The 23,800-nt window shown below is 40.4% G+C and overlaps 1 protein-coding gene across 6 annotated transcripts in view; it reads right to left on the bottom strand.

Annotated features, from left to right (window-relative positions):
* erc1b (ELKS/RAB6-interacting/CAST family member 1b) overlaps window positions 1-23,800 on the bottom strand; it is a 220,437-nt gene that overhangs the window by 108,424 nt on the left and 88,213 nt on the right. For all 6 annotated transcript variants that reach the window (XM_051890004.1, XM_051890009.1, XM_051890005.1 and 3 more), the window contains one exon: window positions 11,619-11,750. In XM_051890004.1, coding sequence (XP_051745964.1) covers window positions 11,619-11,750 — 132 coding nt within the window. The remainder of the gene's footprint in view (window positions 1-11,618; window positions 11,751-23,800) is intronic.

Genomic DNA, 23,800 nt, shown 5'->3' with positions numbered 1-23,800 from the left:
AAGAGCGCTCAATCCAGCTGTCATCATAAGTCATCTGCCTAATGTACTACACCCGAGCCAAGCCTAGTGAACAAGCTACCAAAACCCGCTCGGCCAAATTTACTGCCGTCTGCTTTCCAGTCTTGCACTCCTATGCTCTCGTTCGTCATCTCATACCATACCAAACTCACACAGGGTTGATACTAAACAGCAACAAATGGGTTGATACTAAAACACAAGGATGATGGTGCCTCCCCTGGGCACAGGAAATCCACCGGCAAATTCCACCTGACAGGATCAGGTAAGTGAGGGCTCACCGGAATGGCTTATGTTAAAATGTAATGCATGTCAAATTAAAATATAAGGAAGAGGAAATCATTATTCATGTGGAGACAGACCAGGCAAACGTTCTTTTTACCTCAAACGCAGAGCACAGGTCACATCTTAGATGAATAAAACTGGCAAGAGTCTGAGTGGACATAAAAGATATTTAAGTGGATATAAAAGATAAATAATATTTTTTACAGATACAATAAAAAAAAAAAAAAAAAAAAAAAGGCAAAATTCTCTCCCGGGAAACAAAGTGAGAGGGAATCGAGACTGCCTGCCTCAGGCCCCCTAGTATGAGCAGAAAGAAATATTTAAACACTGGCAGCATCAGTTTCACTGCCAGTGGCAACCCTGTGGTGAGGGCGGGGCAACAGGTCTGTCCGTTAAAACAGACCAGCCAATGAGAGGTGAGGGGGGCAAAGACGGAACCGTGAGAACTTTACCGCATTTTTATTCAACAGCACACAAAAATCTCGACAAAATTTACCGCTGTTGTGCAACCACACGTACACACACACACACACAGCAGCGGAGCGGTTAACTAATCAGTCCAGGATGTGCGAGAGGCGATATGGTGTCACCGTGCCTAGAGGGGAGATATCTGAACTGAATCCATCCTCGGTGACCAAACATCATCTGGAACGAATGGATTCGAATGAATTTACAGTGTGCTTGGTCAGTTTTACTGTAAAAGTATTTAGTAAGCGCCGCCTGGAGCCAAATTCGCAAAGCCGTCGAGTTAAGTCATTCATTAGGAGATAATTAACAGATTTTAAAGGTCTGACTAAAGGCCTGGCAGACTGATGGGAAAGCCAAATCGCACACAAATTTTTTTTAAGCCTACATAAGGTATCATAGACATTATGGTTCCTAGAACTATATAGTGTGGATTTGAGAACTAGTTCTTTCTTGGAAACCAGATCCATTTTTTAAAAAAATGAAACGTTTGACGAAATAATGATTTTCATTATGTCCAGTTCTGTGACCTCCTCCTTCCATGGATGTTGATGAAACACCATACTAATACACAGTGTTTTCTGAACTGCTTTGCTGATATTTTATCTACACTTCCAAATATAAAATAAAATGAAATAAATAAAAAATAAAATAAGTAAACAAATATAGTTAAAAAATAATATTGCTTGATTTTTTTTTTTTTTTTTTTAAATGCCAAGAACCCCCTAAATGTGATCCCCTTGCAAAGGAGTCCCTTAATAAAATATAAAGACAGAATATTTATTTTCTAGTATATAGATACATTTAATATTAAGTATTATAAAGACAACATGTACTAAAATCATAAATTATAAAAATATTTAATATGTATTTAATATCTATAAAATATTTAATTTAACAGCATATTATATATATATATATATATATATCCATTAATAAGAGAAAAAAAAATTAGATTCAATCCCATTTTAGTTGCATAGTGCATCTCAAAATAAACATGAAAAATAAATAATGCAGTTATTTTTTGTTTTACCCAGACCGCCTTGCAGCCCTTGGGGGTTCATGGAGCAGAGTTTGGAGAAGGGGAAAACAGAAAAAAGGAAGAAAAAAAAATGGATTAGTAAATGGTTTTGGACCAATCAAGGTGCTTTTTCAAAAGTACTAAAATAATTATTAATAGAATTATGAACTAGAACTTAAATCCCATCACTAGAGTTTGCTGAAAATTCTCTAAAAGAAAAGCAGAAATATTAAAACCAATGCAAACAGTGCTTTCAGCAAAGACTTGTGGTGTTGCCTTCTCTGATGGAGGGATGGATGGTGTGTGTGTGTGTGTGTGTGTGTGTGTGTGTGTGTGTGTGTGTGTGTGTGTGTGTGTGTGTGTGTGTGTGTGTGTGTTTGTGTATATAAAAGAACAAGGTGGCATGCAGCGCTTGTTTTCTCAAGGGAGTACAAACTAACCTCAGATGTTAGTCAAGTCATAAAAAAACGCTGCAGTGAATTATGACACCTCGGGTGTGAAAAATTGAGCACTTCACTGGGTGATGATAACACCACTTCCTTTCTCACACTGGGAGCGTGGACCAGTAAGGCAAGAGGAGTACAGATCAAAGCGTTCAAGATGCACGTCCTTTAACCGATCTTCACAGTCCGGCTTCAGCCTCTGCAAGTGTTTTTACGACTTGGAGTAATTGCTCACATCAGTTGTGACGTACCGTCTATGGAATTGATAACAGTGATTTTCTCCTTTTTTGTTTAATTTAAGGCTGGCTGCTCAAAACCGGTGTCAGAAACAGGCCTTGGGGAAAGGAAGAGGATCTGTCAGTGATCAAGGAGAAGAGTGATAAAAAGAACAGGAAAAGAGGGGAAAAATAAAGACTGAAGCAGGGTCAGAGGGGCTGGAACAGATGCCTCATCAGATGAGGGAAGGCACGTGGACATAAGCAAAGAATGAAGCAGAGCGCAGTATACTTGCCTCTTTGCGCTACAAGAGAGCAGAACAAGAGAGAAAGAAACACAGAAATAGGTAAATGCAATGCACCAAAAGGAAATATCAGCAAAAAAAAAAAAACCCTGAAAGACTAAAATAGACAAAGAAAAGCACTGCCTTTTCAAAAAATGTGGTGCTCTAAATGGCTGAAAATGGTGCTGAGAGGCAACTGAACCACGTACAAGGTGTAAAAGGTGAACATTGGAGAATGTTATGTTCAAATTGTCTGCAGAAAATAGCCAATTAAAAAAATTTGCATGAAAATGAAGTGACGGATGCAGATTCTAAAAGTATAAGTACTGTGACTGTACCATGGTACTGTATTCAGTATATATCAGTGGTTCTTAACTGGTTTGGCCATGGGACCCACAATTTCCCATGGTCATTGAGCTGTGAATCAAATAATTAAGAAATTTAATTTTTTTTTTTTTTTTTTTTAAATGGTAACGTCCCACTTTACTTAACATACACATACATTTTAAGAATTTCACTGACACTGATGAATAATATGGTATAAATTAAGGAGTTTCAATTAGATTTTGTTAATACAATATAGTTAGTAAGTTGGTATGAGCCACCACGGTCATCAAAAATAAAGAATTTGTGGTATTTTGGGTTTAAGGTTACAGAAACTACCATGGTAAATACACAATACTAACATGAACTGTTAATAAACAAATGGTCACTGATCTTGACGAACAGAATGAAAATCATATCTGCACACAAAACCTTCCCGGCTAATACATGATGTACCACTTACATAATTTATTGGTACTTTTTTCATAATTTTGGTAATTGATTGACAATGTATTGTCGGATGCTCGTAATTTTATGAGTTCTGGACAACGCGAGATGCAGATTAGTGGAACGATGCTCGAGATGCTGTAAAAGACACGAGTGCAACAGTCAAACATGTCCACCTACTGCCTTTACATAGAAGAACAATGGGAAAAGTATAGTGCAGTTGAATGGAAAAACTCATTCTGTGTGACAGAAGAGCAAAGTCTTTACAGCAGCATCAACAGCTTTCACGAATATTTTCAGAGTCTTGCATCAAAAAACATTCTGAATTAAGTTTTTGTTGTTTCTTTGACTACACACTCCGCGACCGACTCTAAATGGTCTTGCGACCCACTTTTGGGTTGCGACCCACCGGTTGAGAAACAGTGGTAGATATGATGGTAACGCCTTGGTACTTTAATATAACTCATGGTACTGAATAATTACTCTACTTGTATACCAATTACTGGTATTCCAAGATGTTTCAAAGTACCACGGTACCATCACGGTAATGATTAGAGAGTCAGACTAGTAACCCGAAGGCTCAATTCTCGATACTGGCAGGAAATGACTTGAGCAAGGCACCTAACACCCCCAATCGCTCCCCGGGCGCCACAGCAAAAATTGCTGCCCACTGCTCCGGGTGTGTGTGTGTTCACTACTCACTACTTCTAATGTGTGTAAGTTAACTTGGATGGGTTAAATGCAGAGGACAAATTACGAATATGGGTTACCATACTTGGCCTTCGCATGTCGCTTTCACTTAATTTTTTACCCATCCTCACAAAGGGCCGACCTTTACAAAAAACTAAGATATGAAATGGTAATACCATGGTTCTTTAACATATATCATGGTACTGGATAATTACCATATTGACATCCTGTGGTATTTGCATACTACAAAGAATACAAAGGCATAAGTGTCACCTAGCATCCAAAAAAAAAAAAAAAAAAAGGTACTGCATTACAATGGTCCATGTTCTAAAAACATGGTAATCCCACAGTGCTACGTTTGTAAGTGGAAGACTTCATATTGGTTTGTTATTGATGTGCACTGTGAGGTGATGAGATCACGGTGGGCGTTAGATCAGGGCCTTCTCTTCAGCCCGTGCCGAGCTCAGAAGCTTCTAATCACCTCCTGTGAGAGATATATCCAGACTAACCCAGATGCTCGGAGCAGAAACATAACACTAATAAAAAGTGCTTAATGCAGCAGCGTGCTGTTTTTCTCCTGCTCTCTCTCCCTTTCTCCTCATCCGTCTCTTCCTACTCTCTCCTCCCTGGCTGCCAAAAGAGCAGCCTCGTCCTCAACGGTGAGCATAAAGCCAATTTCAACAAGCTGGTCTTTGGATCTTGCTGTGTTTTGGGTGCTGAGCTTTGTGTCTGGATCTCAGCTGGTTGGGAATATTAGCAGAGGAGGGAGTTTTATTTCCCTCTAAAGTTTTATCATAAAAATCCAGGCTGTTTCTGACGATGGCTCGAATACAAACTTGAGAAAGAGCAGCGGCAGCTGTAAGAGCTATTTATTCTTTGACTAATTTCCATGTCTGTTTTTGGCCTGGACTGCTTGGAGAACTTACGGTCTGCCATGGCTCTGCCGTCACGCTGCCCCCTGCAGTATGGAGTGAGAACTGACTGAATTTGACTGACTGCTTGAGATTTTGACAGTGTCTTGATTGTTCAGGCAAAGAGTGAGCTAACTGTCAAAACAGCCTATTTATACCTTTTTTGAGAAACAATTCACCCAAAAATGAAAATTGTGTCATAATTCCTCATGGTGGAATAGACTTTTCCATCTTTTTCTCACACAAAGCCATCATATGACTTCAGAAGATCTGAAATATAGCATATGAGACCACTTATATGATGCTTCTATGATGTTTTTTTGTCCCATCATCAGTCACTTCTATTGTATAGAAAAGAGCAGCTTGGACATTCTGCTAAACGTCTCCTTTTGTGTTTCACCAAAGAAAGTAAGTCAAATGGATTTAAAATAACACAAGGGAGAGTAAATTATGACAGAACATTGATTTTTGGGTGAACTACGCCATGATTACCAGTATAACTATTGACCGTGTGTTTATATAACAAGTATTTAGAGTTACATGCAATGGGGAAACTCAACTTCCCACTGCAGAAACAGAATTGTGTTGGAAGCACTACATAAAAGTTAAATAAAAACATAACTTATCCTGATAGACAGACGCAAATGAGCATGACTTCCCAATATAATGGAAAGAAAGCAGGGGGAAAGCATAAGAGAGGCCTTCCACATAAAATAATGGTCTGATAGAGCTCATCTTCAGGGAACAGTCAATAAATTGCACTCTGTCAGTGGTTAAGCTTCCTATTTGGAAAAGTTTGGTTTGGATCAGGACCAAAAGCCACATTTATCGAACACCCCCATCTAAATGAGGAAAAAAAGGTCACTGAGATGCAGCGAAACTGATGAAAAGCACAAAACTCAAATCATTCCTTGTAAAAAGAAAGAAAACATTAATCGAGCCATACCTTGAGTCGCTTTAAGCCAGCGCGGCCGGAGTCATGCAATAGGTCATGAGAGCGCTTCGCACAGGCAGTGAGCGATGGACAGGAAATAGAGAAAAAGAGGGAATATAGAAAAAGTCAAAGAGGAAAGAGACAGAACAGAGCAAAACAGAACAACAGTTTGAAACAAACCACGCAAACTGAAAATTGGAAGCAGAGGAAGAGGGGCTAGAGAAAGAGAAAGAGGATGGTAACCATGGATCCGGCATGACAACAGCGAAACGTCTGAGCGAGAACAGGTTCGGAGCGGAAAAGAGATCCATACGGGATTGGGTCAGGCCGGCAGGGGAAAGGGGGAAACTTGTGGTGAAAGAGGAAGGGCGGTTTCGAGACATCCCATCATCCCCGGTCAACTTGAGCAGAGAGATTGAGGCTTTCTTTGGTCCACTGCCTCCAGGGAAGGTTATGAAGTATGTCATTTCGCTGCTGAATCATGTCTGGAGACTGGATGTGTGTTTTCATGTGGTCTTGGGCAAACGTTTTCACTGGCCCCGCATGAGCGGCTGGTCGCTTTCGTACATCCTGGCCGTAAATCCCGTGCCGGGGCTGAGTGACTGGTGTCACTGCACACACCGAGGGCCCTGTGTAGGAAGAAAACGCCCCCCTTTTTCTCTCGGCGACCACATTTGCCCTTACTAGCACATGACTCATTAAAGCAGTTGCTGCAACAGGGGTTTGGCAGGACAATAACGCTCATGAAAGCATCAGCTAAAATAAGCCGGGCTCATCTGCTAAACAAGCACACTGAACAGACGGAGAAAACATTGTTTTGACACCTAGGTCCTCCGATACAGCAGCCCACACTCCTGAAATATCATCACTGACAGGAAGATGGAGTGGGAAAATAGGGGGAAAACTTGAAGGAATAATTCACACAAAAATGAAAAATCATTTACTCATGTTGTTCCAAACCTTTATGACCTTTCTTCTTTGGAACACAAAAGAATAATGTTGATTCATGCCATTATTCATTCTTCTCTGCTGCAGCTCTCAAATCAAATATGCCACAAGTTTGATGACACCACGAGACACGCGAGCACCTCGTCAAATGCCGTCAGGGGTTACAACTTCAATTCAAGTCTGTTTGTCACATAAAGCTATCACATGGCTTTAAAAGACTTATTGCACACAAGCTGTATAGACTATAAAAATTGCATCACCACTAAGAATTGAACAATAAGGTATCAACTAATAAGGAACAACTACTGTATATTTTACAGCATTTAATAATATAGCTTAATGTTACATTTGTTCATTGTTAAGTCTGTTTCATGTCTTTTCATATAACTTGAAATGACAGAAATGTATTAGTATGATAAATAAGTATACTAGTTATTTGGGGGACTGTTTATTCAAATCGCCGTTCTCCTTTGCATTTATATGCATTTATTAAATTAAATTTCATTGATTGAAAATGTTATGCATGTACTACTCTCCTGTTGGGAGATGAGAAAGCAAGCATGAATGCAAAAATTAATGCATGAATGAATGGGTTGAAAAAAAAAAGTATTAATGTATTTATAAATTAATATTAACCAAGGCCGTAACCATGTCTTGACATTGGGGGGACCAGGCGTTAAATAATTAAAAGGTTAAAAGATATTTAAGGGAATAACGAAAAAGAAACAAGAACAGTAAAAGTTCCAGGTCTACTGTAGTTAAGTAATCAATTTAAACTATTTGCTAATAATATTTATATTTTAAAATATTCACTCTTATATGTATGTCTAATGTGTCAAAAACGCAAACCTTTTCTTGTCTTGTCACATTTAGTTATGAATTACATTAATAATATCAAGTTAATCAAATAATTGTATGTTTTCAATTCAAAACGGCAAAATTTCATAAAAATGTTGAGTAGTTTGCATCACTGGATATTACGGTCGCTGAATATTTCCATCATAAAACAGTCATCAAATATTAAATGTTTAGCTACTTAATAATCGGCACATACTCTTTCACTGCTAAAACAAAAGTGTCGCATTGGAATTCGCGCTTGTCTTCTCTGAGCAGTAAGCCCCGCCTTCTTTGATTTGATTGGCCATCTCACTCATTCTGACAGTGATGAGTGCTGTTAGACCACTGAGGCAGACCAGCCAACTTTTAAAACTTTTTTTGTCATTCTAACAACAAACAGGACGGTGCATAATGGAGTATAGCATCAATAATATCAAATATTGAGGGGGACAATTTGGCCATTTCTAATTATTGGGGGAGACTTTTCCCCCTTAATGTCTATGGTAGTTACGCCCCGATATTAACCAAGATTAATAAAAGCTGTAAAATTGAAGAAACTGTTCCTTGCTCATTCATAACACCTCATGCATTAATAATCTAAACAAACTGAACCTTAGTGTAAAATGTTAACAAAATTCCATGTTCATTTGTGGTCATATATTCCTTTCAGAAAGAACGAAGAATAGTAGCACTCTAGTAGAAGACATTTACACTGACCTGTGTAATTGGGAGAAATATTTTAGACTTGGTACATATGATAACTCATAGAAACACATGTTTGGATTCATATTTCCAAATTTCATTAGCTGCATGAATGGAGCAAACAACTTGTAGCTCTCCCATGCTCTCAAATTAAGTACACATACACAGAGAACTTTAAAGGGAGCTCAACAGATGCATATGGTTTGACGAGAGAGAGAACGGCCTCGTTTTTGGCCAGAGGCTCGCTTTTATGTCAGCGTAACAAAGAGCAGTCGCCCCCGTCCCCATACATTTAAGACCAACATACTGACAGCAATTTGTACAGGCACCGTGCTCGGTCCAACATGTGCTCTGCACAATGCGAACTATGAGATGAACAGCTATTGGAGGAAATTGAACACAGAGCTAAAGACGAAAGCTTGCGTATGATTGGCACAACAGAGGGTGTGGTGAAGCAATGCAGGGACGTTAATTAAATAGCCAAAGAGAGACTGTGTGTGTGCGTAAGGAAAAATGTGTGCGTGTGTGAGAAGCTAATTAGATTTTGCATGGTTTAATGCAGGACCACAAATTACGCATTTAAAAACATGTCTGCCAATTGCCAGCGAGGCAAGCTGCCATCCATTTTTCTCTCCCAATCATGTAGCTCATAACTCCTAAAATATGTAACCCGGAATATGAGTTCATTCTTATATAACAGGTGCCAGGGTGGGGAGGAACTTCTAACGGCGATATCCTGAGTGCATATAGCGAGACTTGATGCGGCTGGGACGTCGGTAATGAGCGTGGAGACTGGCTCCGGAGGGTGGCACTTGTACTGTCCCCATTTCCTCTTCTCTCCGGGCCCAAATGAGGGGGCCGGCCAGGCTTAGCAGCAGCGTTGGCTCCCGCCTCAGCCCCCGGCTCTAATTAACCTCCGGGGGATTGGAGCGGAGGTCCGCCCGGCAATGAAGAAACTCTAGGCCACGAAACGTTCCTGAGACTGCAACGCGCACTGGGACGACGCTCAGCCAGCCATGCGAAATCTCTAGAAAATAGAAAGAAAAGGAAGGAAACGGCAGGGCGCCAGGATCCACAGAAGGTAGAACAAACCATTAAGGGTTTAAAAATGAATTTCTCAATTGAGCCAAGTTAGATGGACAGAGAAGGAGAAAGGAGAGGGAAAAGTTCAGGGAATTCAGGTAAAGGGGAAGCAAGATTTTGGCAGCTGCTTTGCGCTCCGTTTCAAAGCCTGACTAGCTTGCTTGTGTTGTCCGGTTCATGGAGGACTCATTTTGGAGAAGGCTCTAGGAGTTTGATGCTATCTCCAGGGCTCCAAAGACAGCTGGACTGTGGTGCAATCCGCATTGATGCCTTTAAAAAACATGTTAAATTGGGCCGGAACAACCTGGGAAAGGCATTCCAGCATCTTCAGATCATAAAATACCAAATTATTGGCAGTTTATTTGTCAAATCAATCCATTTCCAGGATGTTCCAGTCCAGGACACACATTCTGTCTCCATTGCTAAAAAAAAAAAAAAGTTTCAAGTTCATTGATAGTTCACCCAAAAATACGAATCATCATTTACTCACCATCAAGTCATACCAAACCCAAAAGGTTATGGTTAATCCTCGAAACACAAATGACATGTTATTATGAATGAAACTTGAGACATTGAAAGTCCAGGTAACCAAAACTTAGAAGATCCAAAAAGGTCATAAGTGCACTGTAAAATGAAGCCATATAAATCGAGTGGTTCAATCCAAGTCTTTTGAACAGCTTTATATAAATGAACAGATTTAATTTAGGCTTTTATTTCATCTGTGATGCACAAGAACCAATGAGGTTTGTTCTAGCGTGTGATGCGCTCTGTGTGTTTATATCTGTGAATAAAGTTCAATCTGTTCACCATATCTTTTCACAAGGTGTGGATTAAACCACTCTCAGGTTTCATTAAAAATATCTTAATTTGTGTTTCGAAGATTAACCAAAGTCTTACAGCGTTGGAATGACATGAGGGGGAGTAAACGATGACAGAATTTTCATTTTTGGGTGAGCTAACCCTTAAGAAAGAAATGCTGGCATATGCTGTCCACACACGAGACGTTCCTCATGTGAGCACGTTCTATGTAGCTGAACTGAAACGGACCAAAGTTAGCAGTCCTCACGCAGGCCACACAAAGCTTATTTATGTTCTAAATGAAGACTGACTGTAGACACAAACATGTAGCCCATGCATGCCACATGAATGTTCACCACTGGCACAGCGATGCAGCGCTGGCATGGATCTGGACGGTTGGCACGGCTCTATGTGCTGGTGTGGTGATGTGCAGTGACAGGCCGGCTTTTTACTGGTTCCTGAGCCATGTGAAGGAGGCTTTTTATTAGGAGTGATACGTTCGCCAAGCAAAAGCCATTACAACCCAGCCTGGGAGATGCTAGCCTCGCGTGGATGTGCATACAGTGCTGTGTAAACACTGGAGAGGATGTTTGACTGGGAGGAAGAGGAAGTGGACATTTCCACAATGGAAAGATGGCCATAGGATTTGGCTAGCATTACATTGAAGTTACCGCACACATTTTGCTTCATGTAACAGATCACAGTCCTCGTTGTAATAGTGCACAGGAGCTCTTTAGAAACATAATTGGATAATGTTACCAGGGAACTTGACTGTTTATCACACTTGAAAAGCTATGGACTATGATAGCTGAAGTCTTAATACTGCCAAAGCTGGCTGCTCCAAGCCTAATCTTGTTGCCAACTGGCTGGAAGGGTGCAAAATAACTATCCAAAATGTTGTCAAACATCTCCTGGAGCGTGAGCTGGAGTAAAGCTGCAATGATTTGTAAAAAATAAAATAAAAAATAAAAAAATCGATAAAATAAAAAGAAATAAAAAGGTATAAAATACAATTTTAACAAAATAAAATAAAATAAAATAAAATAAAACTTCTCTACTTAATATGACACTTCTATTGGGACTCAAAAGAAAAGGCACAGGGCATTAAATAAAAATGATAACAAGTGAACTATGTGTGCAGTCCAAAAAAGATAGACAGACTTAAAAGAGAGACTACTGGCATATTAATGACCCTTGGGCTTCATCTGTTTCTCACCTGTTTCTCAGCGTTTGCACGAGCAGATTCCTCTTGTGCCAGCACCATTTCTCTCTCTGCTGTGATCTGTACACTCTCACGCAAGGCCTCCTCCAGCTCCTCGATGCGTTCATCCTTCTGCCGCAGAGAATCCTGGAGGGAAAAAATATTGTAAAATATTTTGCTAACATTCAACAAAACACTATCGAGTACAACTGACAAACTTGCCTATGAATGTTTTTATTGATCTAGATTTTTTGTAGAATGTCAGGTACAATTCAATACCTGGACTTAACTGCCTTTTAACTGAAACTGAACTGTATTTTAAAAAAATCAGACTTTGAAAATTGATTTGAGGAGCTTTGTTCAAAGGTAGTACACATGCACATCGAAACTGACCCTTAAAGGGATAGTTCACCCAAAAATGAAAATTCTGTCATTAATCACTCACCAAACCCATAAGACTTTTGTTCATCTTCGGAACACAAATGAAGATCTTTTTAATGAAATCTAAGAGCATTCTGACCCTTCCATTGACAGCCCATGCAACTACCACTTTCAAGCCCCAGAAAGATAGTAAAGACATCATTAAAGTAATCCATTATTTACAAAATATTAATCTCCAACATGTGTTCATGAGAGCAACACGACACGTTTGTTGTGTTGACAAGAGAGCAGACGTTGCTGCGTGAACGTGCGTCAGAGATTAATATTTTCGCTTCATATAATTTAGGTTAAACCACTGGAGTCACATGGATTACTTAATGATGTCTTTACTACCTTTCTGGGGCTTGAAAGTGGTAGTTGTGTAGCTGTCAATGGAGGGACAGAAAGCTCTCTAAAAGGATCTTCATTTGTGTTCCAAAGATGAATGATTGTCTTACGACATAAGGGTGAGTAATTAATGACAGAATTTTCATTTTTGGGTGAACTATCCCTTTAATAACTAACATGTGTAGTAGCAGGTAGTTCTGAGAAAGCAAGTTGCAGTCAGTTCACAGCATGTGAGGTATAAACATTATGAATACTAGGACTGCGGTAGCTGAGGGCAAACCAAGCTGTCCGTCTCAAGGACGTGACTCATGTACAGTCTGCTCCCATGATGACACGGCGCAGATCTATGTCTCGCCAGTCAAGAGTGAAATCACACTACTTCAAGCGTCTACTCTCTGTTCGGGCAAACGTATACAACGGAGTCAAAACCTAGCTATCATGAGCGCCTGCGATTGATTGTATCGGGAATTGGAAAAACAGAGGGAAAATGATGAACAGAGAAAAATTCAGATTGAAAGTGTGCTACAGAGCGAAAGAACGCAATGGTTAGGGACTCAAATGAATAGGCATTGTGGGATACGTGGAGAAACGCCAGAGCAGTGCTGAATATGGGAACAGTCTTGAGTTCATTACGCTGCTCCATTTCAAGGAACATTCACATTTCATTTTCCCCCCACATTTCAAAAACGGCTACAAAAGTCCTGACTCGTTTGGCAGGCCTGAGGCACTTAGTACAGACCTCTACAAACATGCACTCTGACGTACACAACCGAGCAAACAGACGCTACACACACATACACACAAACTGCCATTCATACAAATGGAGCTCTACAGTGGTAATGGCCTCCATGCTGAGAAACTGCCTTCCAGCTAAAAGCATCAGCCTTCAATATGAAGACAGAGGCCTGTTGCACACAATCCCAGACGCCGATGATCACAGCGAACATTTTCATCTGGTATCCCACACCACAAATTCCTGCTAAAAGAGGCAATGTGAAGGTACACAGATAACCAGATGCATCTGTCACCCTGCTGCAGACAATCCTGAGAGAAAAATCCAGAGGTTTTTAACTGTTTGCAAAGATGCTAGCATGGAAAACTGACCATGGCGGTAATTTAAAATTTTTAATTTTTACATTTATGCATTTGGCAGACATTTTTTGGCATGCATTTTTTAAAATCTAAAGCAATTGCCTTTTTATGTGATACATTTTTTCTATGCATTTTCTGGTAATTTGAACCCTTGGTTTAAAGTTATAGAAATATACATAACATTTTGACTTAACAGATCTTCAAAATGGACAAAAAAAAACAAACAAAACAAAAAAAAAACATCTAAAATCCAAAGAATCTTGAGGGAGAAATCATTAAGTTATAATGATAATGAAAAAAAAAACGACGTTATAAGCCATTTGCAAACATGCTAAGACTGTGATTTTTTTTTTTTTATTGATTTTAAATTTAGATTTTGGGTGGGCATAGAATTTAAATTCCACCGAGGTATGGAATGGAAGTATGGAAGTATCGAAGTATGGAGTATGGAAACCTCCAGGACCTCATCAGACCATCATGAGGCCCACTCAAAGTCACTCTGTGTGGGCATAGAATTCAAATTCCACCGCGGTGGAAGTATGGAACAGTTGAGATTTCCAGGCTGGTTTTGTCAAAGTGCATCCCAGGCAGGACGCACCGTCCTGGGCAAGCTAGGAGCCTGGAGGAATTTCCTCAATTTGACAGATGCTTTTATCCAAAGCAACTTAAGTTCAAGGTATACTATATTTACATATACAGGTTTTTTTTTTTTTTTCCAAAGCATTATATGGGGTTTGACTTAACAGATCTTTCCAAAAAATCTAAAATTTCTTGAATGAAAATCTTTAGAGAACAATCAAAGTTTTGCAAAGATGGTAAAATTCAAAACTGACTGTGAATTATTTTTTATTGATTTTAACCTGATATTTTATCATCAATTTATTTTATATTTCTATGCATTTGACAGACACTTTTATCCAAAGCCATTTATATTCAGGATATATACTTTATTTTTTTAAATTCCATTTATCCTCTTGGATATAATTGGGGATAGTTGACATATTCCATCCGTTCAAAACATTTTGACATATTATAAGACGGAGCATTTTGTCTCTAAAATTCCTTCCAACTATATGAATCAACTTTCAATATCAAGATAAGAGGCTTGATGCACACAATTCCAGACACCATTTACATCATTCTCATCTGGAATCCCACGCCACAAATTCCTGCAACAACAGGCAATGTCGATAACCAGATGCATCTGTTGAATCGGCAGGATTTTTCTGTAACCAATGTCAGCAATTACAGGAAGTTCAGGACATGAGGAGGGTGACGGGGGTACAGATCACAGCATGTGGTATAAAGGCTCTCTCTTCTATCTTATTTTGACCATATTTAGCTTGCGCTTTCCTCTCGCAGGCAGACCGCAATCACTTTGGTTTGATTTAAAGCGACAGTAATCCTTTTTGCTCGGTCAATATCTAATTACGGTAATGCTTTTGGTGCCAAAACCACACAGATGATAGAAGGAGACACCTCAGGGAAGCCACAAATCAAAGCCACATGCTGTACCGTAGGGACCGTCCGGGCTCGGGTGGGGCTCGCTGGGGAATCTGCCCAGCACTCCGCGGCTCGCACAACCAATTAGGAGATGAGCAGGACGAGCCTGAAGAACAAAAGCTCAACTCACACAGTTGGGGCAGAATGACTTGCAGCTGTCTAACATGCTCACTCACACACAAATAATCAACCAGCGGTGGCCTGATTCAACACGAGGTCGTTCCGTTCCCATCTGTGGCTTCTTTTTGGAAGGAACGGGACTGAAAAAATGTGTTTGCAGTGTCGTAGCACTGTCCCAGGACACACAGAGACAGAAACTGACTCAAGCGGTTTCAGCAGTTCATTAGGGTGAGGAGTTTAGGTCATAGTAATGCATTATTTAAAATAACCCAAAAACAGCAGGATGACCTCAGCTAAAAGTCTAAGAAAAGACGCAGTCAAAGTGGAGGGTTTGGTAGCAGATGTCCCTTAAAGCTGATGATATACATTTTCACAGCGGGAGGATTCTTCTGTACCGTTCTAGGTGCGAGAGTGAGGAATCGCAAATGTTTAAAAAAGAACCGGAATGGAGCAGCAGGTGTCCATCCTTCCTGGCTGGGGAAAGCGTAAAAGACGGCCAAAAGCATGGTAACATCAAACAACATACGCCAACAAACAGGCCCAATAAAAAAGACCTTGGAAGTCTATTAAAGAAATGAGAACATGCGGATTTGATTCCCTCTACCCCCACCATCTGATCCCGTGCTCCCGATCCTGGATCTGGTTTGAGTTGAAACAGTTCTGTGAAAGCACGGAGGCCGAGGCTGCCGCACAGGCGGACGAACGCGAAATGCTCTGCCAGACTGAACCGTATTAGGTTTTGACTCTTTAGAAAGTCGAGAGACACAACAAACCCAATGTGAATGAGTTCAGTAGATGCTCAACGAATCCACCATTGTTTAAAACAGCAGAAAAATCTTTGTATGAGGTAGAAAATTTGAAAGGAAGTAACTGAAAGTGGGCCACAATAAACTTGAGTGTTGTTAATTTGTGAACGCAATCAATAACAAGAAGGCCACGAGAGAAGGGAATTAAAGTGAGTGACAAGCAGAAAGAAATCTAAGCTTCCATGACGAGCTCAAAACAGGGCTTTGAAATGCTCCCAAGAGAGCTGGATATCAAGCCTCTGGGTGCTGTGGTTACAGCAGATCTGAGAGCTACGAACACTGTTTACTTCACTTCTATAACCTCCTGTGATGTGGTTCTTTGAAGCGAGCCCTTTCCGGCATCTTCCAACTCCGTCTGTCTACATCTCTCTCTCTCCCCCATCTTACACCACTTTCTGCATGTTCTACATCAAGATGACGGCTTGATGTAGGGGGAGTGAGGTAAGATGTGTCAGTGTGTAAGTCGTGCAGAGGCGCGGGAAGTAGGGGTGCTAAGGGTGCTGCAGCACCCCCTGTTTTCACAGGATTGTAAATGCAATGCAATTTTTTTGTACATTTATTCATTTTCAGCATAAAGTAATTTATTTGTAATAAACACTTAAAGTGGGCTATTAAAAAAGTTATTTCTTAAATTATGTTTTTTTTAAACATACGCGCAGAGTGTGACCGTTGCAGTGTGCTCTACTCCTGAGCGCAAGTCCACCTTCGGTGTTGCGTAAGGTAGGCAGGTTTTTTGTGCTTATTTTTATTTCCTGTCGCTGTGCAGGATCTTTTATTGTATATGACAGTGTAAATAGCTCGATAACCCTTTTATTTAAAGGCCTAATCTATGTCCCGTAGACCGCACTGTTGCATTACGATTGCAAGCAGTATCGATAATGCCAAAAATGTGAAGTGCAGTCAAATGTCCCGGTGTGTATGCTGTTCAAACGAGTGTTCTCATCCAAAAGGCTTCATTGAGTTGACGCATTTTATAGACTCAATATTGTTTCTTATTCAAATGTGGTGAATTTGAATAAGAAACAATATTGTTTAAAACAAACAAACAAACAAACAAAAAACACAGCACCCCCAACCTAAAACATCTTCCCGCATCCCTGAAGTCGTGTCATGTCCTAAATTTAGCAAACGGTGTATGATTATGTTTTTAGAAAAAGTTAATTCTATACAGCTGCCTAGGGCTGCACAATAATGGTTAAACTGATAATCACGATTATTTTGCTCAAAATTATAATCACGATTATTCTATCAAAAAGGGTAATGTAGTAATGGCCATTTTGCACAAAAAATTCACAATTTGAGCCTGATGAATCTTGGCATTATCATCCTGGAATATGGCCATGATGTGTCTTCCTACATGGTTGTTTAAGAAATAAAAAGCTACACACTCCATCAGTTAGGATTAGAAGAACTGTTGCCAAACATATAACATGCTAGAAACATAATAATCACTGTAATAATGATCCAGTCATAGACTCTTAAGCATTTACCTATTTAAATCCAAACAGCGACTTTTTGGTGTATAATTATTAAGGAAAACTTTGAAACTGGATAATGCAGAATTAGTAAACTTCTCCCCTAATTCAAAATATTAAAAAATACTAAAATAGTATACAAATAATACTAAAATAATGCTGAAATATAATAAAGAATTTTAGTTTTATTTCTCAGACAGCTTAAGAAAACAGTGAACTTGTTCTTCAGAGTAAACGTGTAAACACTCATTATGTGGAGTACAAAAAAAAAAAAAAAAAAAAAAAAAAAAAGATGAGCATGAGGAAAAACATTGGCCAGGTGTGTTAGACCTTCGGGTCTCTCCCCCCTCCGCCTGTGGTGGTGGGAAGCTGACCTTTAATTCACAGTCCTGTGATCACTGCATTGAACGATAACGGTTGTCTGGGCACAACGTGTCATAAAACGGGCTCCTCAAAGCATAAAGTCATTATCATCAAAGTGTCTCTGCAGGGAAATTCTGTCCTCAGCAGGGAAGCCACTGGGGCAGTTTCAAAGCCACTAGTTTATGTACATGACAGTGGACCCAAAAAAACAAAAAACACAAGAATGAGAGCAAGAACGTCCCACACGGCCTGGGGCTAAACACTTAGCATAAGAAGGAGGAGAAAGACTTGAAATGTAGCAGAACAAAGATGGGTGTAAACAACAAGGCTCTGTGCTGATTGAAGGGGTGGAGGGCCTACATATGGGGCTGATGGGTATCAGATGGTGCAGCTATGTGAATGAAAAGTCTTGTTTTAAGCAAGTCAGCTCACTTGGCGGCCATTTTGGATCTGGGTAACACCCTCGGGCAGTTGTTTTCTAGTCATGCAAGCTCAGCTCCCATCTACTTGCATGGGGAGAGAGTGAAATCCCCCAAAGTATTTGCCAACTTGTGTTGCAATAACACACACTGCAAAAAAAGCCTATTTTTAATGAGTTTTTCTTTCTAATTTTCCAGTTAAAATATCTAAAAATCCTTGAAACATTTTTGCTTAAGAAGCAGCACTGCATTAAGACATTTAAACTTGCTTTCAGAGAATGAATTTTTAGTATGAGTGTATTTTGTCTTACTGCACACCCAGCTAACAAAAATATGTTCTAAGAACATTTTGTTAACGTTAAGTTATGAAAACATTATTTCAGAATGTTCTCTCAACATTCAAAATGTCCAGATATTTTTTTTTTTTTTTTAAACATTTTTAGTTATGCGAACATTAAAGAAACATTCAATTTTAGCATTTGGCAAACATTATGGGAATGTTACTTTTGAATGTTCCCTGAATGTTCAGAAACAAATAGCAACATTTAAAAAAGTAAACTAAAACATTTCATTGAACAATGTAAACATGTTTTGTTCTAACGTTTTGAGAACATTATAAAAGACCAGATAACTTTGAACAAACCTTCTAATAACATTACTTGAAAAACATTTATACATGACTTTGAGAGAACCTTGCCAGAACGTTCCCTGTTAGCTAAGCAGACTTTTTCTCTAGTTTTTACATATAGCCTAAAGTTAAAACCAAGACAAAATACAGTTATATTCAAGATACAATCAATGCTACTGGAAATGAATTTTTTAGGTAAAAAAAAAAACACAGATTAAAAACTAATTCAAAGTCATTTTTACAATGCATGTCAATACATCAAGAAAAAAAGGGGAATAATAAATTTAGTTTGTTTAGCTCCAGTCAGGCTATTTTTCGGTCTCATCCATCTAATGTGGATAAACGTTCCATAGCAAAACGATCAGATGGTGTCCTTGCCAATAAAAGCAGTAAGATCTTCTAATTTTAAGGCAGGATTTCCTTTCTCATAGCTGTAATGTTGAGAGCTGAGATTTCTACCATTCATTATTCAACAGCTGCTGTCATACACTTTCTGGTGCAGGCCAGTAGCTCTCCGTTTTACTGGGAGAAGACAACAGCTCTGAGGACAAAAAAGTTTTGGAAAGCCCACAGAGAAAATAGCATTTCCTTCCTTTCGACTGTTTGAGCAGTCATGCTAACACACCATCTCTAACATACACAAGATAATCAAACTGTTGCAGCCCATTGCGTCCCTACAACAAACAAGGTGCTCTTGAATCCCACAACTCAAGAAAGCTGCCGTTCTCTAGTCTGCGTCTGTGCTTTGGAGTGTCAGTCTCAAGACTGGCGTCTGTTAGCTCCCTCCTGACCTGTTCGCGCTCCAGAGGTGATGAGTGGCAGAATCAAGGCTTTCATGTGTGAAGTACACTGCGCCTCTTGCTTTTCTTCCTGCGCCATTTCCATTTCTCCATCTCAGCCTCGCTTTACCTCTCTCTCTCTTTCCGTTTCCCTCTGAGTGTTGAGAATGGCTCTCGCCACCGCATTAGTGATGACGACCTTGTCGGGCAGATTTTTACCGCAGTTTTGTTTCACCTCTGCTCAGTGTTACCGCTAGAGCCTGATCTCTCGTCAGTCTTTGGAGGTTTTGGAAGACAGACTGGAACATTCGAGAACATTCCACAAAGACCTCAAGAAATCAAAAAAGTCCTAAACCTGAAGCTGCCAACGCTAATTTGCCCGAGACAGTAATGTAACATCTAATCCCAAGATGGTTCCTCTACACGCACAACTCATCATTAGGTCAAGCATAAGCTATTCGTAAGAAACATAACAGTTCCTTTCTAAAAAAAATAAACCGCATATTTTGCTGGGGTTTAGCCTTTTAAAGCACATATTAAAGTGTCCAAAAACACCTGACAGACATAAAAAGGCACAAAACAAAACACCAGCTAAAACTAGAAACCAGGTTTGCTCACTGAATCCCATTTGCTAAGACTGTCGTGTGTCAACTATAGCTTTCTAATGGATCCTAGATGTAGCACTGCGACCAGTCTGTTATGGCAGGTTGAGAAAATGTCATTTAGGATGAAAAAAGGCCTCCCCCCAGGGACAGTAATACGTTCCCCCTCAATAAAAGCAGCGTCGGCAGGCCAACGAGTCATAAAAGGCTCCTGTTTGACTCTTTTATATCTGCGTGTTTAAAAAGGACCATAAACCTGCGATTCGCCTGCAGCACTTTGGCTTTATTAACTCCAGTGTGTCGCCATCACCTGTCAGATCTTTTTATTCACCTGCAAATGTGAACACAAGGAGAAAGACCAATGAGAAGCTGCATGATTGCAGATCTGGTACATAAATCTTTATATAAATGTGTTTGTTAAGGGTAGGTCAGGAGGGTGTGTTGATAATGAGGTTAACTAGTTTTTTTTCAGGGGGTTTTACTGTCAGACATGTCTGCAATGATAGTTTTATAAAATCAACCTACAGTAGAGATATATTCAGGCCTTCATAAACGTGCAAAAACAAAAGACCACTGGTGCTTGTAAGAACACTTAGCAGCTTGATCCCTAACTCGCCAAATGTTATAAAATACTGTTCCACAATTGCACACTAAAGGTGTCACTCTAAGCTCTCTGCATTTGAGTGCTGATGTTTACAACCACATGAGAGCACAATGTGCCAAACATAAAAGGGGCCGGGAGACTTATAAACAGAAGACCTATGGCTTAGTACCGCCATTCGTAATGTGTGGCGCTCCTGGCGTCAGTATAATGGCTTCTCTGGAGTAGTACGCACACTGCACCTGCGGGGGAAACATTTTTCGGAGCTTGCTTTGATGATTGCACAAAGTATGTAGTGGAATATGTTCACCTGTTCTGAACTGCAGAATCTTGACTGGATGTACCTTTCCTTTCTTTGACCTTCCTATTTTCTTGCCAACTCATTTTTTCAATTTTTCTGCCTTTTTACCTTCGATGAAGGCCGGTCAAGGTGGAGATTGGGCTACGGTGGGGCCTTCTGGTCACAGGGCATGCTGGGAGTCAGAGCATTTGGCGCTGCACTCACAGTGAGACTGTGCAGTAAAAGAGAACAGACTCAACCACGCAGTAAAACAGGTATTTACTGGGCTTCATTATAATGTCATCTTTTCTCCCCCGCTGTCTTTCTCCATCCTGCTTCTCTCCGTTTCCCAGCGAAAGTCTTGATTTCTTCAGGCTGATGATATTTGATCGGCAGTAGAGGGGGGTACGCCTTGATGATTCAGTACGTATTGCACGTCTGGGAACTCTGTATCCGGCGGAAAATGTCTCGGAAACGCTAAGGAGATGTGGAGGCCTATAAAAACCCATCTCCTATTTTATCAGGCTAGAGAGATAAATGAAAAAGGATAGGGATGATTCAGAAGAGGTTAAAGTCACGCACTTGAGGGGTGTTGATCAAAGACCCTCTTCTGCATTGCAATTCTCTGCACATGCAGCATCTGCGTTCCATTTGATCATTCTATGGAAACTAACAGCTAAACTTAATTAACTAGACATTGACATTTTGATACTTGCCCAACAGTCGTGGGGTAGGCCTAATGGTTAGAGAGTCAGACTGATAACCCGAAGGTTGCGGGTTCAATTCTCGATACCAACAGGAAATGACTGAGGTGCCCTTGAGCAAGACACCTAACACCCCCAAACGCTCCATGGGTGCCACAGCAAAAATGGCAGCCAATTTTGCAACCTCTGTGTCCATGGTTTGAAGTGTGTGTGTTCACTACTCGCTACTTCTAATGTGTGTGCACTTACTTGGATGGGTTAAATGCAGAGGGCAAATTCTGAGTATGGGTTACCATACTCTGCCTTCGCATGAAAAAAAAAAAAAAAAAAAAAAAAAAAAAAAAAAATCACTTCCACTTTTTGGTATTTTTTGGTATACGTTTACAGGGCCAGGGTTAGGGTAGGTTAACAGGGAGTAATTTAAAAGTAAATTTAGAATGTTGTTTTAATTCAAATTCCATCTCTTTTGTTGAAAGGGAGTCAATTATTACCTTGAAATATAGATAGCCATAAGTCTAATTGCTTACAAAAGTAATAGCACACATCCTCAAGCTGCACGATTTTAAGTCTGAGTCTCAATTTAATAGCATGCGTTACACACCAAAGTTTAATATTAAGGACTAGGGGTTTGTCAGAATAGTTACAGTGATGCTTGCCTAAGAAAGCACCACTAATTAGAGGACTGATTGGATCATCATGTGGAAGCAGCACCACGCCACCAGCAGGAAACTCGAAAAAAGAAGCGAAAGTCCTTCCCTTCTGACCATCTAACCTTCTCCAAAGTCAATAGTTGCTATTCCGAATATGTTTGTGCAGCTCTGGTGCTCAACCACGACTGACCACCCCACATCCCACCTCAGGGCTCCAATGGAAACCTTCTTAATTGATTGAAAAAGCCATTTTTAGTGCTGGGTCAGTGCTGCGCTGAGAAAGAGGATTGCTCTGGTGTCCTGGGCTAACCTCTCTCTCAGCTCACCCTGACCAACTGATTGGAGCAGGACCACCATAACCATACAGAATCATCAACAACAATCAGTTTCCCTTCCAAACACGCCTGATGCGTCCAATAGCGTGTGCAGATCAGCTCAGGGTTCGCCTGATCTACAGTCTCAGGGCCTCAAAGCCGGATCGTGACGTGCCTGTGGGGGAAGGTGGCGGTTGATGGTCTTGGCTGAAGGAAGCAGCTGTCGCTGCTTCCAGAAGAGGCCCGCGATGCAGCCGCATCAGGGTGCTTCGGACGGGGGAGCGCAAGCCACAATGTGGGCTTGCGGCAACGTGACCCCACGGAGGAAGCTGGGGCCCTGAAGTCATAAATGAGCTCTCTTTGACCGCAACACGTACTCGTGCGCACGCACACACTGACGCTCCAGTCACCGGGTACCACAGGTCGAAGTCCAATAGCACATCAATCCTGCTGTCAGAAATAAAGCATATGAACTCGAACGAAAACAAAGAACACATGACACAGAACAAGGAAAATGTGAAAATGGAGAATGATCGAAAGAACAAACCAACGGCCAGGAAAAACACCGAAAACCACAACAAAGGCAGGGCCGCTGTGGCATTGTTGTCCAGAGGTCTACGGCAAAGAGGAAAAACAGCCCCTCCATAAAAACTGGGACTTTTTGCGCTGAGATTCTCACAGACATTAATTGCTGATTCTGGCGTTCTATCCAGACCCTCACTCCAGAAGGGCGGGAACGACCACCACAGACCACCATCCTGTCAAATTGGGGCTAAAATAGTCAATTTGATGAAAGTTACATCAGCCTAGATGAGGTAGTTTGTATTCGCAAATATAAACTAAACACCCCGATACCTGGATACCAACGCTTCTACTTCACTATCGCGGAGCCATAAATTCAAAAATAGTTCCTGCGGTCGCACTGAACAACTGTGTCCTATTTCATCGCTCAATTATTCTCTCCTTTTCTCTTTTTCCAAAATCCAAAGCTCACAATGAGAGGAGGACACGAGGTCAGGATGTGCGTGAATGCGGTTTGGATGAGGGAAACATGAGATCGCTCTTTACCTGAGAAGAATCCTAGCAATTCTCA

Source organism: Ctenopharyngodon idella, chromosome 4 (genome assembly GCF_019924925.1).
Source record: "Ctenopharyngodon idella isolate HZGC_01 chromosome 4, HZGC01, whole genome shotgun sequence".
Lineage (NCBI taxonomy): Eukaryota > Metazoa > Chordata > Actinopteri > Cypriniformes > Xenocyprididae > Ctenopharyngodon > Ctenopharyngodon idella.
Note: the sequence above shows the minus strand (reverse complement) of the source record. Positions and strands in the feature narration are given on the sequence as shown.